The sequence below is a fragment of the Delphinapterus leucas genome, chromosome 1, assembly GCF_059928025.1.
Source record: "Delphinapterus leucas isolate spDelLeu-1000000601 "Yukka" chromosome 1, BTC_Dleu_Yukka2, whole genome shotgun sequence".
In the NCBI taxonomy this organism is placed as follows: Eukaryota; Metazoa; Chordata; class Mammalia; order Artiodactyla; family Monodontidae; genus Delphinapterus; species Delphinapterus leucas.
In genome coordinates, this window is record NC_143129.1 from 87664415 (window position 1) to 87683314 (window position 18900).

General features: G+C 48.9%; 2 protein-coding genes across 2 annotated transcripts in view; one reads left to right on the forward strand and one right to left on the reverse strand.

Annotated features, from left to right (window-relative positions):
- PTGFRN (prostaglandin F2 receptor inhibitor) overlaps positions 1 to 10529 on the reverse strand; it is an 84869-nt gene extending 74340 nt beyond the window's left edge. Inside the window, exon 1 of the mRNA XM_022583966.3 lies at positions 10247 to 10529. Coding sequence (XP_022439674.1) covers positions 10247 to 10295 — 49 coding nt within the window. The 5' untranslated portion in view covers positions 10296 to 10529. The remainder of the gene's footprint in view (positions 1 to 10246) is intronic.
- On the forward strand, positions 7617 to 18215 carry LOC149750672 (uncharacterized). Its single transcript, XM_089917147.1, has 2 exons — positions 7617 to 9955; positions 10367 to 18215. The coding sequence occupies exons 1-2, from the start codon at positions 9866 to 9868 to the stop codon at positions 10685 to 10687; spliced, it is 411 nt and encodes a 136-aa protein (XP_089773273.1). The 5' UTR covers positions 7617 to 9865; the 3' UTR covers positions 10688 to 18215.
- Positions 18216 to 18900: the final 685 nt, after the last annotated feature.

Genomic DNA, 18900 nt, shown 5'->3' on the forward strand with positions numbered 1-18900 from the left:
CGCTTAGCCGATTAAGGCTACTGATTGGCAACGTCGGAATTTCAACTCTCCTACTCTACAGGAAGATGGAAAATCCAAAGTGGTGTCAACGTTTGGACCCAGCTAAAGGTGTCCGTGTCTCTTCTCGCTGTGGTTTGGGGTGTCAGGAAAAGGAGAACCGTGGTGCATAACTGTCTACTGGTTCGACGTGAGAGCTAAATGGGGAAGAAAACACAAATCACATTGCTGAGGGCTGAAACTTGATTACTCAACCGCAACTTACTTGTGGCTGATATCCTCAACGAAACTTACTTAAAAAAAAAAAAAATCAGTAATAAGGAACAGTCTGCCATCTAGAAACGCTTTATTGGTTTTACTGTTTTTGTGATTTTTCCCAGAGGTCCATCAACAAATGCCGTTAGTGGTGGGGATACCTCGGTAACCTAGAGCACCGTGAGGAAAGATGCCAGTTTCACCACAGAGGATGGGCTAGGAGGAGGAAGTAGTTGCTGCCGCAGTGACAGAACAGCAAACAGCTCCCAGAGCCCTCAGAGGCACCAAAGCCCCGTTGCAGAGAGGTGCCAGGCAGATGAGATAAAAGGCGCAGGCTGCACACAGGAGTGCTGGGCAAGATGGGCGAGGAGCCAGGGCTGGACCAAGCGGCCCATCTGGACCACAGCAGGGGTCAGCAAGAACTCAAAGAATTCTGGAGATGGAAGGGGGCCTTGGGATCAGCTAGCCCAGCCCCTTACCTTACAGAGGCTAAGAGCTATTCAGCAACTTGTTCAAGGTCACAAAACTAGTGAGTGGAAGATCAAGGGCCAGAATCCCAGCCTCCTGTTTTAAAAGACAAGGACACAAATGTTATCACATCTTAACTAACTGTATCAATCCCTTTCTATGTTTTCCAACATGTGTTCGACTCTGAATATCTGTACTAAGACAGAGAGCAGTATAGTGTATTGTGGTTATGAGCCCAGACTCTGCAACCAGGCCATCTGGGCTTGAACCCAAGCAGCTGGACCACTTGTGTGACTTTGAACAAGTTACTTCACCTCTCTGTGACTCAGTTTTCTCTTCTATCAAATGGAGGTCCTAACAGTACCTACCTCATGGGGTTATGAAGCCTACTAAATGAGTTAATATATAGAAAATGCAGGGCCTGGCACAAAATAAGTGTTATATAAAAGATAGGAAGAAATTTTTTTATTTATTTATTAATTTATTTATTTTTGGCTGCGTTGGGTCTTCGTCGTTGGGTCTTCATTGCTGTGTGCAGGCTTTCTCTAGCTGCAGCAAGTGGGGTCTACCCTTCATTGCGGTGCCCGGGCTTCTCATTGCCGTGGCTTCTCTTGTTGCGAAGCACAGGCTCTAGGTGCGAGGGCTTCAGCAGTTGTGGCACACGGGCTGAGTAGTTGTGGCTCGCGGGCTCTAGAGCTCAGGCTCAGTAGTTGTGGTGCACGGGCTTAGTTGCTCTGCGGCATGTGGGATCTTCCCAGACCAGGGATCAAATCCGTGTCCCCTGCATTGGCAGGCGGGTTCTTAACCACTGTGCCACCAGAAAGTCCCAGGAAGGAATTTCTTAAGGAGGAAATAATCCTCATGTTGGCTCCTCCCTGGCCTACCTGCTCCCAACTCCCATTCATCCTAGTCACAGGTTAAGACCTTTTCCCTACAACACCTGGGACTAATGCTTCTAAAACGTCACTGCTTAGTCTCCTAATCCCTTCGGCCAGACCCAGTCAGATGTTAAATTGGCCAAAATGACATGAGAGGTGAAAACTTTGGCTACTACTCACCCAGCCTACTACCCCTCGGATAGGCACTTCCAAGACCCTGGACTCAGAAGTTACCTCTTTTGACCCTCACCTCCTACCTTTCTGGCCCACCCACTCCCTTGTGCCTCTGAATCTGCTTTTTTACCCTCATCCTGTCCTCCAGGCCCTCAAACCTTCTGCGACTCACCAGGCCTTCCAGCCTCTCAGCTGCCTGTCCCACCTGGACTCCTTGGCCAACTGTCTCCATGATGCTGTCAGAGCTTTCTACAGATTCCCGCACCCCTCCTCTCACGGCAAGATCACACCATGTCCCTGCCTTGTTCCCCGGATGCTGAACCTGGTGGAAGAAAGTCAAGAAACCAGGCTGAGTGCCTCCACTACAGACCTAAGCTAGCCCCACCCTTCATGACTAACTGACCGCCTACCACATTCCCACAGAGCCCAGCCCGTCCCACTCTCCTCTAGCTCTGACGCTCTGAACGTGGCCTTTGCCTCAGAATTCACCAAGGAAGCCCAGGCCACCACATAACCCATGTGTGAAGCACTCTACCAGACAAGCGTTTCTCAAAATTTAGCACTCGAATCCCCTGGGGATATGGTTAAACCACAGACTCTGATTCAGCAGACTGGACTGGGCCCTGAGATTTTTCCCAGGTGCTGCCGACGATGTTAGTCCCCAGACCCCACTTTGAGTAGCAAAGTTCGAGGGATTTACATACGTGAAGTTCAATGTGTGCATTTTCCTAGACACATTATTATTAGTCTTCATGACAAACCTGCAAGAGAGGTAGCAGTCCCTTTTTACATGTGTAGAAAATGAGGTTCCAAGAGGTTAAGAAACCTGTCCAGTTTCACAGTGCTGAAGGGTAGGATTCAAATGGAGGGCTGATTCCAAAGCCTGAGCCCTATTTTTTCTCTCCATATGTGATTTTGAAGAGCAGAAACAGTTTAGAAACACACATGTCATGGTTTATTTGTAATATAAACTACTGAAATCTTAGCTGATGAAGATGGGAGAAAGATGGGTTATAATACTGCCCCGGAGTCCCCGTGCTGGAGATTCCAACTGACAGCTGAAGGCCTCAATGCAGCTGTCAGAGAGAAGGTTAATTCCACCAATCAACGTGGACGAAGACACCCAGAGGAACATGGGGGAAACTTTCAAAAATTTACACAGAGAATGAAAGGGAACATATAGATGACCTCTAGCTGATATGTCTGGGGATTCTGTGGCCACTCGCAGGGCTAAAAAGGCTGAGAGCACTGCAGAAACCATGTGTCCTACAGCACACAGCTCCTGCCCTATCCCCCTCCGCCTCTCCCTTCCATCCTCTCCACAGCCTCCAAATCCAAGGCTTCTCTTTCTCTCTCTGGTTTTCGTGCAGCATTTGACTATTCCCTCTTTAACAAATCTACCTACATCCATCTCTGCTTGGCTTCTGAGAGAGTGATCTCCTGGTTCTTCTGCCATCCCTGTGACTACTCCTTCTAGAACTCTCCCATTTCCTGTCCCCCAACTACAGGCATTCCCATGAACTTGCTCTTGACCCTCGCCTCCATCATCCAGGTGGTGATGCACCTTCCGGGGATACCATCCACCACACATCTAGTGCATCCTGTCCCACCGTTGGAGGGCAGATCTGAGTTGGCTCTGTTCGCTGCAGAATCCCCAGCGCTCAGAACAATGCTTGGCCTGGAGCTGCAGGCACTCTCTCAATATTTGCTGAATAAATAGATGAGCTACTTACTCGCCATGTCACTGAGCTTCTCATCTTCCATCTTCAAACTGCCCATCCTAAGGCCAGGCTGGGGTTCAGGGGCTGTGGTTCCCCAAGTAAGAGACAGAAATGTCGATTTCCATCCAATCACAGCACACATAGGAAATGGGACTAGCTGTATGGCTCTCAGGGTAGACAGGGCTTCAGGTTTCGAGGCTGCTCTGATCCGTGGGCTCCAGGGGCTGAGGGTGTCAGTTGTCACAGTCAGTGCTTTTGAGATCTTGGAAAATTTTCCTCCACACCAACTGTAGTCTTTGTGAAGCAACAGAATGAGACCCAGTAATGAGACCCACCTACAACCCACCTGAGCCCCATGTGGATCCCTTACCATGGCCCACAAGCTGGGAGGTTCTAGCCCAGTCCAGCCCTACGTAAGAACAAGGAAGTAACAAGATTATTAGTACGTTATTGGCTTGGTGTCACTTTTAAGGTCTGAGAAGTGACCCATCTGTCCGCATTACTGCCTCTGTTTCAGTAGGATTCCAAGGTAGCACCCATCCTGAAATGTGCCTTGAACCCTTACGCTCAATTCTGTTCTCCACGGTTCTAAGCCAAATTTATCCTAGACAGTGCAACAGTGGCCGAACACTGTTTCCCCACTCCCCTGAAATATCCTGACGGATGCAAATGCTTTCACATTCGGCACTTATAAAGGTGCAAAGCAGGATGCAATTAAGGTCCCCAAACATCATACTTAAACTTGAATCAGGCTGCTTAGTGACTGCATAATCCTGCACAAACACATAGGGAGTGTTGTGGAGAAATCAGCCTTTGAAGAACACAAATGTGCCCACAGCGCGAGCATCTCTAGTCTCCTGGAAATAGCATTGCTGGTCCACGACAGTGTTAACTACTGGGTCTAATTCTGTTGCTTCGCAAAGACTACAGTTGGTGTGGAGGAAAATATTCCAAGATCTCAAAAGCACTGACTGTGCCAACAGCAGCGCTTTGCCTTTTCCAGAAGATAAACTACAGAGAATTTTTGCCGGTTCAAGTTATTTTCCCAAAGCGAAGAGTCAAAGGGCCTTGCTACCCTGCCTTTAAGAAACCAAGGCAATTAAACAGAATAGCTATGAACTGCCCTGACAGCTCCCCCCAACTTCATTCGATAAAGTGAGACGCAGACATGCTGACAGACAAGCACACACCTTATTTAACTGCCAGACACTGCACTAGTATGGAAATGTACATTCAACCTATGGGGTAGAAATCAGCTCAGCAGCTCGACACAGAAACAAAATAGACATATAAATGCCGACTAGCACGACTACCTTGTAAGGAATGATCACTGACAACTAGAGTTCCTATTCAGCAGGCTAATAAGAATAATTACAGCCGGGGCAGGCATTAATCAGCTTGGCAGATACAGGAATTCTGTTAACAAGGCTACAATGAGAGCCGAGCACTCTCTGAAGTCCACAGCACTTCAAAGACCGTTGCGCTGGATGGATTGACTAGGGTTCCTCCTGCCAGCCTTTCTCCTCCAGCGCTTTCTGGAGGAAGCTGCAATTTGGTCCCTTTCCTCAGAGCAGGGGTGGTGACGCCTTAGGGGTTGCGGAGCTGTCACATCTATGAGGTGCATCCTGGCACTGCCTCTCCCTTCCGGAATCGTGCCTGGGCTGCACTCGCCCCAGACCTTCCTCTTTTTAACCGCACTTTTGCTTTCAAACCAGTATTATACTTTTTCGTCTAAACTCATCTTGAGTGATACACAAAATAAGATTATGGTGAACATCGGTCAATCTTTCCTTAGTTGAGACCAAATTTGGGTCCTGTGATCAAATTCTGGCTCAGCCATGCAGTAGCTGTATGATTATGGACAAGTTATTTAACTTTTCTGGGTGTCGGTTTCCTCATCTGTAATATGGAGAAAATAGCAGTACCTTTCTCAAAATGTTGCCATGGGAATTCAATAAGAAAATGTCCGTAAGAGCCTGACGCTTGGTATGCACGCTATAAATAGCAGCTATTATTACTCTGTACCTGTTAGGTGCAGAGCCCTGTGTAGAAGCTATGAGAAAAGACCAAACAAAATATTCAGTATACGGACACATGTACCTTATATATGAGTGGCTATGCCTGGGCAGTGGGAGGGTGGGCACATTCATCCTTTTACCTTATATCCTTTATAAGTGACACCGAGACTGCAAGCTGTCCCCCAAATCTGTTCTTCTCTTCTTCCACAGTAGCCAGCACACGGCTCCCACATTCCTCTGCATTTCCCGGCTTCCCTTGCAGTTAGTGTGGCCTGGACTAAATCCTCTGCCATGGAATGTGTGCAGAAGTGATGGGGGCCACTGCCGGGCTTAGCCCAGGAAGACTACATGCTCTTTCCCCTTTACAGGGCTGGAAGGGCGATGGTGACCACCCTTTCTAAGTGATCTTAGAAACTAGGGGCTGGGGCTTCCCTGGTGGCGCAGGGGCTTCCCTGGTGGCGCAATCTGCCTGCCAATGCAGGGGACGTGGGTTCGAGCCCTGGTCTGGGAAGATCCCACATGCCACGGAGCAACTGGGCCCGTGAGCCACAACTACTGAGCCTGCGCATCTGGGGCCTGTGCTCCGCAACAAAAGAGGCCGCAATAGTGAGAGGCCCGCGCACCGCGATGAAGAGTGGCCCCCGCTCGCCGCAACTGGAGAAAGCCCTCGCACAGAAACGAAGACCCAACACAGCCATAAATAAATAAATAAATAAATAAATAAATTTAAGGAAAAAAAAAAAAAGAAACTAGGGGCTGAAGACAGCAGAACTGCCCATCAGCCTGGGAGCCAGAATGCCTGTGTGCAACAGCGATCAGACCCAACCATTTCATCCAAAACATCCCCAAGAAGAGTTAGGAAAGGCACTTCCATTGTTTGAACCACTGTTCTTTGATTCCATTTGTTAGAGCAATTTAGCCTACCTAATACAATAATACATTACCCTTCTATGTTATTTGGATTTTGAAATATAGATGTAATGTTTTTGTTGTTTAAAAACTACTTCGATGGATTTGCAAGTATTTTTTTTAAAAGACACACATTAAGAGAGTATCTTAGTGACTTCCCTGGTGGTCCAGTGGTTAAGATTCCACGCTCCCAATGCAGGGGGCCCGGGTTCGATCCCTGTTCAGGGAACTAGATCCCACATGCCGCAACTAAAGATCCTGCATGCTGCAACAAAGATCCCACATGCCGCAACTAAGACCCGGCACAGCCAAATAAATAAATAAATAAATATTTTTTTTAAAAAAGAGAGAGAGAGTATCTTAATCCCCCTCCACAATTTTCATACCTTCCTCTCTAATTCATGCTCCACGCTAGGACTGGCCTCCTCAAACACATCACCACGTTGTATCAATCTCACACTGCAAGTTTTCAATGGCAACCCATGACCCACAGAAAAATGATATACACGTGCACTCATTCAGTCAGCCAATATTTATGAAACACGTACTCTGTGCCAGACACTCGATTAGTAAGAGGAATACTATAGTGAACAACACCAACCTGGTCCCTGCCCCACGGGATATAATCAGGGTGAGGATTTAGACCAGGAACAGATAATCATATACAGTGAGATAAAGAAGTGCTCTGATGGGAGAAGCACAGGCTGTGTGGCAGCACCCACAGGCCAACAAGCCCACCCACATAGTGAAGACTTCAGCACTGCAAGAATAGCCTTCAGAATCCATCCCAGACCCACTTTTCCAGTTTGCCCTCCTAGTATCCCTCCTCCCACCTTCAGTTACATGGAACTTACATGCCCTTTTTGAATGAACCAGGCACTTTCACTCATCCACACTGGATGCCTTTCCCCAGAGCCTGAAAGCCTCTTCCATCCTTTCTTTCAAAATACTAATTATCCTCAAGGCTCAGCTTAAATGTCATCTCTTCAGCAAAGTCAACCCTGACCCCAAGTCAAAATTAATCATGCTCTTCCTTGCTTCCTACCAGCGCTTGGTTTCTATGCCAGGTATTTCATTCTGGCTTGTAGTTGGCTGCTTTATTAACTGTCTGCCCACCCCCACTGACCACTCAGTGAGACACTGTGTCTTGATCATTTGTCTGGGACACTCTTACGGACACACTGGGCATTCAAGAAATGCTGTATTAAATGGATGGATGAGACGAGTCAGACATGGGCAATGGAAGTGAAAACCTGCTTTATGAAGCTGAGTGGGTTCTGTTGTGATTGTGATAGGTACACTCATTTAGGGAAGCTTTATGGAGGAAGTAGTTTTAGGGGGGAAAGTAAATGCACAGGTAAGAGGAGAGAAGCAGGAGAGGCATTCCCAGGTCATGGGAAATGGAAAGGCCAGAAGATTCACATACATTCTATGTAAAGGATAGCAAACAGGTTCCTTAGAATGAAGCATCTGAATCAGACAGAAGACTAGAGGGGAGAGAATACAAGGGGCAGAACATCCTCAGAAGGAAATCATAAGGGACTAATGAGCTAAGGTGGGACCTCCAGAAACGATCCTTCAGGAAAACGATGAACTTAGAAGGGAGGCTGGAGGAAAAAGTCAAACAGGTACAGATGTCAGATCTGTGTGGGGAGCTGTCAGAACCCGAGCTAGGACAGTAACTTTAGATACAGGAAGGACAGGGAAGACGCTCGAGTCTGCACTATGGGAAAAGGAACAGAGTTGGGCGACAGTGTGAACGTAGAGGTCAAAGAGAGTGACAGCAAGATTATGCCCAGGTTGCAATACAAGAGCAAAGATGATCTAGCATATCATCATATTGGGTTTCAGGAATCAGTACAGTGCTAGAGTAGTAGTACCACAGGGAGGGCCTCCCGGAGGTCACACGGAAGCCACACCAAGTGAGATTCGGTACAGCAAGCTATCAGGTGAACATGAAGTTCAGGGACTGTTAGGGGACAAGGCATTGGCTGGTGACACCACACACACTGCCTGTGTGTAGTTGACATGAGATGTCCAGCCAGGGCAGGATATACTGGAATACCTCCGAGACTTCCCCAAGCTGTACTTTCCCCACTTCTATTTTTGCTTTTGCTGGTCTCTCTTTGCCCCCTCTCCCTTTTTCTCCCTCACCATAGTTACTCACGGACATTCTTTTCAAATTTCTACCTGGCCTCACCCTCTTAACTAGTACAGGGGCTGTGAATTGCACAACTTTGGGGAGGGCCATTCACACAGAGGACGAAGTGAACAGCAGCTCCTAGAGTTGTGCACTCAGTGCACAATCTGTGCAACCAGTAGCCGTGGCCCTGCTTGACCCAGACACATCAGCCAATTATGTAATGGGTGTGGACTACCACCAGCAGTGTGCAACAAACGGAAAACTTACAAGGGTCCCAGAGTGAAAGGAAGAGAATAAAAGCACTAGGACCACAGACCACAGAAGAGATGCTACAAAATTAGGTGAAAGATCTGGAAGCTTTCTGCACCTGGTTGCAGCTAAAGCAATGTGGCTGGGTGAGCTCTTTTAGGGGCGGAGTTCCAGAAAACCCCTCAGACATGAAGGAAAAAAACACAGTAGCAGCTAGAAAGCCTGCCCCCGCCCCCCCCCCCCAGCAGCAGGAGTCATGGGAGTTGGGACAGTGTGGAGCCTGGTGCCAGCTGGACGGGAGTGGCTGTGGAAGGTCTCCACTGGGACCCTCTGACCGTAAGTGCAGAGTAGTCATTTACCCTGGGTGCAGCTGGGACAGACACCACACACCATGTGCTTTATAAAAGATTCAGCTCTGCCTTCTCTAGCGGTGTGGAAGAGAACCCCTGGTCGGGTCACAGAATTCCTTCTGTTCTGTTTGACAGTGACCAAAGGGCTTCAGGAATAGCAAAGCTTTTAAGAGTCAGCCTTCCTGATCCGTGGTGGGCACTTAATCAGCAGATTATTTCTGTGGCTGATAACTACTTGGTTAGATTAATATAACCATATTACACGATGTGAAGATGGTGTCTGTGTGTATGGGTGAATGGAAGATGGAGAGGGGAAAAAAAAAATCACACCAAAGATTCCTTGGGTTGGGGGAGGGCGCTGGGCCAAATAATCAAGAGGCACCAAGGTTGAGAGAGGGTGGAAAACAGGGGACAGTAAGGGAGAAAAAGTAACAGGTAGGAAAAGTTGAAGAAACCAAGGTTCCCAGGTCTTTGTGTGCAAATATGCAGCGAGGCAGCTTCAGAGGAGCTGAAGGAGAAGACTGAGGCAGAAGAGCTAGCCACAACTAACATGACAGAGGGACCCGCGCACCGATTTTTACTGTAGCGCTCGGGGCCACCCGGTGACCTTCGCAGAAGGAAGTTGGCGGATCCTCTCGCTTCCCTGGAAAGGCAGCCCGGCGCGGGGGAGTGTGTGTGGAGTGCGGTTCGGCCGGTCTCGGCCATGGCGGGGCAGATCAAAGCCGCGGATTTCCGCTCCCGAGCCGGGGACGCGGGCCGGGACCGCAGGCACCTTCCGGGCCGGGAGTTCAAGGTGAGCCGGCCGCGGGCGGCTAACAGGTAGGGAGGGCCCGGGGAAGCCGGCCTGGGGCCACTCCCCCCCGCACATGTGCGGGCGAGGCTCGGCCTGGAGCACGGCGACTCGCACCCCGCGCGATTCGCGCCCGCTCCCCGCCGGGCCCCGCCGCCCGCGGATCCCGGCCCGCTCTCCCGGGAGTGGCCCCGGCACCGTCGGCGCCCCAGGCCGCGCGCGGCAGCCGCGCCCCACCGGTCCCCCCGCGCCTGGCCGAGCCCCCGCGCCCCGCCGGGCCCCGCGCGCACTCACCCAGCGACAGGAGCGCCAGCAGCAGAGGCCTCGGCGCCAAGCGCCCCATGCTCGCCGGGCGGGAGTGACTCTCCCCCTCCTCCTCCTTTCCCGCCGCCTCTCCTCCTCCTCCTCCTCCAGCTCCGGCTGCTCCAGAGTCAGCGCTCCTCCGCCTGGGCCGCGCGCCTGCTCCGCTCTCCTCGCAAGCCGAGAAATCCCAGCGCTGGGGCCGACGTGCGCCCCTCGCTCCGCTCCCGCCCGCCCGCCTCCGCCCTCCTCCTCCAGCCGGCCGGGCACCGGGAGCCGGGCGCCAGGGCCGCCCCGCCGAGCCGAGCGTGTAGCCCCGACCGCTTCCCGAAAGCAGGAGGGAGGAACCGCAGCGCTCGCCCGCCCGCGCCTCCCATCCGGCGCTTTGCCAGCAACAAACACAAACTTTCCCAAGCCCCTCCCCGCTCCAGGTAACAGAGGCAGGGCCGGGGCCACCCGCTTAAAGGGGAGGAGACGTCGAAGCCCACCCAGCTCCCCCCTCGGGGCCCCCGCCCCGCGGCAAACTTTCCTCCGACCTTTAAAAGTTGGCCTTAGAAAGACTCATCTGGAAATCCCATCGCTTGAGCTCCATTCCGAGCCACCCCGCGTTCCACCACTCTGGAGTCACCCACGCGGGGCTCCAATTCCCTCAGCTAACTCCCCGCACCTTCACCCACTTGTCCTGAACTAAGCACCCCACCAACCAGCCGCTTGGACCTGGCTAAATATTATTCAGATATGACTGAAAGAGATGTAAGGACTTTCTTTGTTTTTAAATATTTCTTTTAGTTATTTATTTGGTTGCACCAGGTCTTAGTTGCAGCAGGCAGGCTTCTTAGTTGAGGCATGCATGTGGGATCTAGTTCCCTCACCAGGGACTGAACCTGGGTCCCCTGCATCGGTCGGCAGTGCGGAGTCTTAACCCCTGTGCCACCAGGGAAGTCCTGAGAGGAAAGGACTTTAAAGGCTGCGGATTCTCGCCTCCAAGGTGCAGAGGCCTTATTAAGTGTTTGGTGCCTTGCCCTGGGATTCACATCCAAGTGTCAAGACCAGAACCCAGATCTCACAGGCTCTGCTCACTGCCCTGAGGCTGGGTGGGCCTGCCTCACCTCTCCTCACCCACCTCCTCCCTTCTCAGGGGTGCCTATGGCACTGATTAACACTCCCCACAAATAGACCCATGGGGGGAGGGGGGCAGACCCTGGGAACCCAAGTGTATTAATAGCTACAGTACTTCATATGGAATGTACTCTTTAGACTTTTTATTTGTTGCTTTAAGTGGACACAACTGTTTGCCAATAAAGATTCTTTTTTTCCCCCCATAATGGGGCTTTGTGCTTTTGATTTGAATACAAAAGGCCCAGTATTGGGGGAAAAAAATTAGTGTTCATTGTTGAAAACTTCACAAGGATAATTCAAACATACAGGGAGCAGAACTGGTGCCCCCGCCCCCCAGTACCACAGCCTTTCATTAATATATGCAAAACAAATCACAGATGTTAATGGGAAACTGCCCCAATTGGGGAGAGGAACATTGCTTTTACTCTGATAATCATTATTTCCACTAACAAGTGTTTCTTATTTCCACTAACAAAAGTGCCTAAATTTAGCCAGGTATGAACCCTTCTGCAAGAGACTCTTAAAAATTCATACCTGGTGGGACAATAATGTGAAGGTACTTAACGCCATTGAACTGTACACTTTAAAAACAGTCAAAATGGTAGATTCTATGTTATATATATTTTAACACGATAAAAAATTTTATTTTTTATTATTTTATTTTATTTTATTTTTGTTGGGGGGGCTGCATTGGGTCTTCACTGATGCGCGCAGGTGCGCTGGCTTTTCATTGCAGTGGCTTCTTTGGCGGAGCACTGGCTCTAGGCGCACGGGCTTCAGTAGTTGTGGAGTGCAGGCTCAGTAGTTGTGGCTCTCAGGCTCTAGAGTGCAGGCTCAGTAGTTGTGGCACACGGCCTTAGTTGCTGGCCTGTGGGATCTTCCCGGACCAGGGATCGAACCCATGTCCCCTGCATTGGCAGGCGGATTCTTAACCGCTGCGGATTCTTAACTGCTGCGCCACCAGGGAAATCCAAAAGAAATTTTTTTCAATTCATTTTTGTCACCAAGCCTTTTTTCATGCCATTTACCCACCCTACAATTCCTTTCCATTTCCCATCCCATAGAATTTTTCAGGCAAATTTTTCAATTTAATTCAATCAACCTTAAATGCAAGCCTAATATTAGGCCTTGGGGGATGGTGGAACTGCAGAGAAGAGTAAGGCCTGGCTTCTCCAGAAGCTCAAATCTTTCCCTTTCTTAACTATGCACAGTGTTTAATGTCTGAAGCACACATTCTGGCACTTGGTCACGATTGGTTTAGCACATGCTATGGACCGAATGTCTGTGGACCACCCAAATTCATATATTGAAGCCCTAATCCCCAATGGTGTTTGGAAGTGGGGACTTTGGAGAGTAATTAGGTCCTGAGGATGGAGCCCTCATGCATGGGATTAGTGCCCTTATAAGAAGAGACATGAGAGATTATATCTATGCTACGTGATGATATAGCAAGAGGGCATCTGTCTGCAAACAAGGAAGAGATGCCCTCACCGGGTACTAAATGGACCAGCACCTTGATCTTGGCCTTCACAGCCTCCAGAACTGTGAGACATAAATGTCTGTTGTTTTAAGCCACCCAGTTTATGATATTTGTTATATCAGCCCAAGCTAACAACATACACATTGCTCCCATCTCTGTCTAATAATGGAAGGGCCGAAGAGACTGTCACATGCTCATTTTACATCTCTCACATCACTGCAGAGTCGATGTTTGCTAAAAACTCTTCTGTTTAACAAACAAAGTGCAAGTCTGGGTGTGTGCCTGGCATATGGTAGGTCTTTAGTAAATATTTGTAGAATGAATTAATGCTAGGCACTGGGCTAGAGCCTGGGAATACAGGGGTAAATATAACAGTTCCTGCCCTTGAGGTGCTTACAGTCTGTGCATCCTGACTTAGTAGGTGTGACAGCATTTGCAGTTGTGACACAAGGGAGTGGCCAGTCCTGGGGAAGCTTGTCCAAAAAAGCTCAGAGGGGATGACTGTGAACCAAGTCTTGAATGATCAGCAGGTCTTTAGCTGTGAGGTGGAGGGGTGATCTTACAATAGATGTTGTATATTTAATGTGATAGTGATTCTTCTCCCCTCCCTTCCCCACACCTAGATGTTATTAAATTAATGGTGCATCTTACAATCATGGAAACAACAGTGGTTAGTTGAAATGGAAAGAAGAAATAAGGCTTTCCAGGCAGGGCCAGTAGACTGAGGACTAAAAATGGGTGGCCTGTTAGTGGTGGGCAGTTAACTGTGTCATGAAAGTCAGCCCAAGACAGCTGTTGTTGTAGCAGAAAATGAGGCTAAGTTAATAACTCCAGATGCTTGGTCGTAACACCACACCCTTTGCATAGCCCTGACTACCAAAGGATAAAATATGTTTCGAACTAGAGGAACATAGCACCTGAAGCGACCAGCACAGCTTGTTAAGTCATGACTCTGGAATCTGATGATGCTTTTATTATGAAAGATGTTTTTTTGCCAGAGCGAGTAACCCCCTATCCAGGTAAGGCTTCTGCCCCAACGAACTGTTCTCAGTTTGCTTAGTCTGTAAACTTGCCTGGGGCAGGAAGGCTCACTCTCCAGCAACTCTGACCCACACCCATCCCCAAGGAGGTGAGTCCCACCTCCATGAGTTTCATGCCAGATCACAGAGACCCTCAGAGGCTCTGGTCACAACAGCCAGCCATTACTGTCTCTTGATTACACGGATCTGTCTGCAGACATTACCCCTGAAAACTCCATGAGGGTCCCACAGACTCACTCCTAACAGGTTTTCCTGCTGAGATCTGTAAAATCACATTGTTTAAAGTTGAACATGGAAACGTTAAAAGGTCCCATGGAATGAATTTGCCGATTTTGCCGATTGTCCTAAGATTCACCCAGACCTTATGTGTTAGCTTTGCCGCCTCCACCAGCCCATACTCCCTCTCTCTCTCTCTCTCTCTTTCTGTTTCTCTCTCTGTCTCTCCAGATGATCTGGACGCTACTTTAGCAGAATGGCCAGCAAAGGCGTGTGTTCAATGGCGACATTTCATTACACTAATCAATTTCATTAAGTTGTCCTTGAATTGTTTCCAGGTGTCTACTTCCCCTATTGAAGTTAAACAGGGGATTACTAAAAGTAATTACTAAGTAATTACTAAATTTCAAAAAGAAATTTAAGATTTAATCATGGAATTAGAGAATGGAATTAAGAGTTAAAAAGGGAGGGGTGGTGAGAGGAAGCCTTCATTTCCTGATGAGTGAGAGTCATTCGGTGCTGGTGAAGCCGTGAGGGAAGTTGTGGAATGCCCATCTGACAAGCTTCAAAAACAGTAAGGGGCCTTATCTGTTTGAAATGGGTTAAGCATGGTCCTGCCGAGGGCCGTGCTCTGTGACCTCTGGCCTCAAAGACCAAAATGGGAGATAATGAGGAAAGTGTCCTGAGATGCCTGGAACTGCCCCTGATTCCTGGCCAGAAGTGACTTCCAAGCACTTACTCCTGCAGGGACACTGGGGTGAAAATGTGAGAAGAAAAGTAAGAAAATGGAATGAGACAAGTCTTTTGCAATAAAAGCTTTCTACAAAAGTGAGGCATTATGACTATATTACGCGTATGCATAGCCCTTGCCCTAGAGGAGTTTATAATCTAGTTTAATGTATCAAAAGACCTGGACTGCTGTAAAGGAGGGGGAGAAGATTGATGCCAGAAGAGCAAAGGAAATTGAAAGGGAGGCAAGTAGATTAGAGAGGCACCGGTTATTGTGTGTAGTATTGTGCCAAAACACTATCATCTGGGCTGAAAATACCTCCGACGATGAATAGAGACAGCAGAGTCCGTTACAAGAAGGAAGTGCAGCCACATCGCAGAAGTTGGAAATAGTTAGAGGGAGCTCGGGATGTTGGGGGAGATGATTTACCGAAAGCTAGGGCTGCCGAATGTGATGGTACCCAAAGGTGCCCACCTGGCCTGAACTTGTGCCCTGGCCCCGAGCTGGTGTGCCGGGGAGGGGGCTTTCTGCCTTTCCTGGAAGGTACTTTACCCCGGTCTTCACACAGAAGCATGGGTGGGGGTGGGAGTGTCCCCCTTCCTTCCCCTGACCATTCCTCCACCAGCCTTTCTCACCCAACTTGAGCTCTGCTTGAGGGTTCAAATGGAACAATGCCTTAAGTTCTAGGCACTACATCTTAAAAACACTTGCAAACTAAAATGCATCCAGAGTAGAGCTACTAGCTAAAATCCAAGATGCCCAGTTGAACCTGAGTTTCAGATAAACAAAGAATACTTTTTCAGTATAAATACGTCCCATATATCATATGAAGCATACTTAAACTGAAAAAGTATTCCTTGTTTATCTGCAACACAAATTCAGCTGGACATTCTACATTTTTATTTGCTAAGTCTGGCAACCCTCATCCAGAGAGGAGTTACCTTATATGGAAATAGGTTCTTCTGGAAGACTTGGAGAAGACAACAGGGAGCTCTGAATAGTTATCTTCAGATTATGGTGAAGTTTTGCGTTTCAAAGGAGGAATAGACTTGCTTCGGGTGTTATGTTGAGTCACTGGGTAAAAGTTGCTAAGAGACTGAATTGGCCTCATTTGTCATTACCAGTTAGTCATCAGTGATGAGAGGAGCTATGTTATTTGGTGTTATCCTCTCCTCTCTAAAAAGCATTCAGTGAAAGGTTACATGCCTACCTGTAAGGGGGGCCATGGGGGAATTACTGTGTTGGGTGAGGCACTAGACTAGCTGCCTTCAAAGGAAGTCCTTTCCAACCTCAAGACTGTGTGATTTAACTAAATCCAGGCAACTCTCTTTTCTAGTTCCTCTTCCAAAGTTAAGTCTTTGTCTCTGCTGTTTCCTTTTCTTGCACTTCCACCCGTTTGGGCTGGGCTGGTGTGTGCCCTTGCAGCATTAGAGAACAGGGCACGGTCAGATGTCAAAGCTGTATGGAAAACTAGGATAATACCCCTGCTACCTACCTACTCTACTGCTAGGGACTCAAGATTAATGATTGCAAAACCAAGCTACCATTTTTGGTAGATATCTCCCCATTTTTATCCATTTTGTAGCTCATAATGGCCCTCAGCAAGTCACTGAGCAGAGGGATACATTTTTGCAACCTTGTCTCTCCTGGAAGGTACTTGGGGTTTTGCAAGCCAGCCACTTCAGGGATACTTTACTGAATGGCTTTCCTTTCCCTGGGGCAGGGGCCGGTTTGTAGCCCCTGCTTCAGTAATTCTTTCTGGCCTAAAATTGTTGTATCCGTGCTTTATGACATAAAGCCTCTGCGGCTGGCCTGGATCACCCATTTGCCTCTAAGTTAGAAAGAATGCAAAGTTACTTTCCGAGGAGAATCTTGGCGGCCTGCCCACGAAAACCCTGGCGGTCTGCTTCCCAGCCGTGGTGGGTGTGCTCGTGTGGCCCCAGCCTCTCACAGGAGGATGTCAGAGCTGCTCCAGGTGGGCTGATTGATGGCTAGCGCAGTATTTATGGAAGATTACCGGCGTCAATGCAGTCGGTACGTTTCTTTAGGTACCCTGAGATCTACCCCTGAATTATGAATTAAGCAGACCATCAGTGAGCTTGATATCTGGCTATATCCTATCGGCACCCCCATAAAGTTGCTTTCATGGAATTGCATTTTGTCACGATGTGCCATCAGTCTGTACTGAGGGATGTCCTAAGGACAGGTTTACAGATCCTCTTCATCACATTAGGCAACAGCGTCTCTACTTAGGACCCAGCGAGAAATTTTACTCTGGTCTCAGTACTACAAAGAGTTGTGCTTTTCCTTAGCGACTGGTTTCTTTTTACCTAATGGACTTTGTAAATATTATAACTGGCAGTTTTCCTTTTCATGGTAGTGGTTAGAAAGCTTATGGTCAAATCTGTGGCCTTCCTCTAGCAGAAAGGAATAGGACTTCCAGCATAATTTTTTTTTTTTTTTTTGCAGTACACGGGCCTCTCACTGTTGTGGCCTCTCCCGTTGCGGAGCACAGGCTCTGGATGTGCAGGCTCAGCGGCCATGGCTCACGGGCCTAGTCGCTCCGCGGCATGTGGGATCCTCCCAGACCGGGGCACGAACCCATGTCCCCTGCATCGGCAGGCAGACTCTCAACCACTGCGCCACCAGAGAAGCCCCAGCATAAATTTTGAATTACCTCACTTCCAGCTCCTCCTTCCCTTGCCACCATAATTTTCCCTTTCCCTCATTTTATCTTTTCTCATTTGCATTTCTTTTATTCTGTTCAGGCAGTGACACAATGTAGGAAGCAGTTTCCTATCCTCCCTACTGTAAAATTCTATTCTACACCTCCTGCCCTTCAAGAGACATTTTAAATTCTAACTCCTCATTTGCAGATTAAATACAATGAGGTAATAATCACAAGAAACGAACTCTGCTTCCAGGCAAAGGCTGGAAGGTGATTCGCCTGTGTCAGCCACCCTTGAACTCGGAGTACTGTTGGGATGAAGAGGGCACTGAAACCCATCAGAGTCTTCGGAGTTCCTGAGAAAGCACATCGTTTCCAAGAGCAGCAGGCAGCGGCCTCTCCTCCGCTAACCCTTGAAAAGTGTGCTGTTCCTTCGTCTTCACTGATTAGCAAATATGAGAAAGAGCTCGCTCTCTCCAAGCACACAAGGGTTGGAGGGTTGGAGTGGTCTGCGAGTGTCCTGGGCAGATGGATGGTAAGTGACCCCAGATTCTATGCAGGCAACCGCTCAACCGCTCAGTGTGACGGTCCTGCCAGCCCTGAACTGCTCTGCTGCTTCTCACTTCTTAGCGTCTGCTGCCATCCTGTCCTCCCTCTGCAGTGCCTCTCACACTGCTACATGTAGCCACCCCTTAGGTTAGGTTCCCTTGAAAGCAAAACCTGAGACCCTGACTTGGGTGTGAGTGGCTGATTTGGCAAGTGATCTCAGAAAGCAGTACTGAGGGAGCGGGGGGGCAAGTCGGGGAAGGAAAGAGAGAGAATAAAGAGTGTGTTCTCCAGGGGGCCATCTGTGTCCCATGTGCCTCAGAACTGTCCCCCAGGAACAGAAGCCTCAGGCATTGGCCCTCTGACTGTCATGTCTCAACAGCTGAGGTTGGCCCCCAGTGACATTAACTCCTCCACGCCTCTGTCTGCAGCTTCTGGGCCCAGAGTCCTGATGCAGGCAGGTGGAAAAACACGGGTGTGCTTGGGCTGGGCCACTGACAGCATGCACTGAACTGTCACCCTTGGCTGCGTGGAAACCATGGGAGGGGCCCAGGGCTGTGTCTCGGGGCATCTACTATGGCTACAGCCCTCCCTGTTTCCCCAGGCTGCTGTCCTCACCATGCCTTGTGCATATCTCTAGCTCTGTATTTAATGCATGTGCCTTATAGTTGCACAACTGTCCTGTATTTACATCTGTCTCCCCCACCAGAAAGAGAGTAGAAGCTGTGTTCCACTCACCCAGCACCCAGCACGGTGTTCGACACATAGCAGGCCTGCTTAGTAAATGCTTCCGCTCCAACTGTTAGTGGAATTTTATCCCTTATCTATTGAAGAATTTTATTTGAGGAA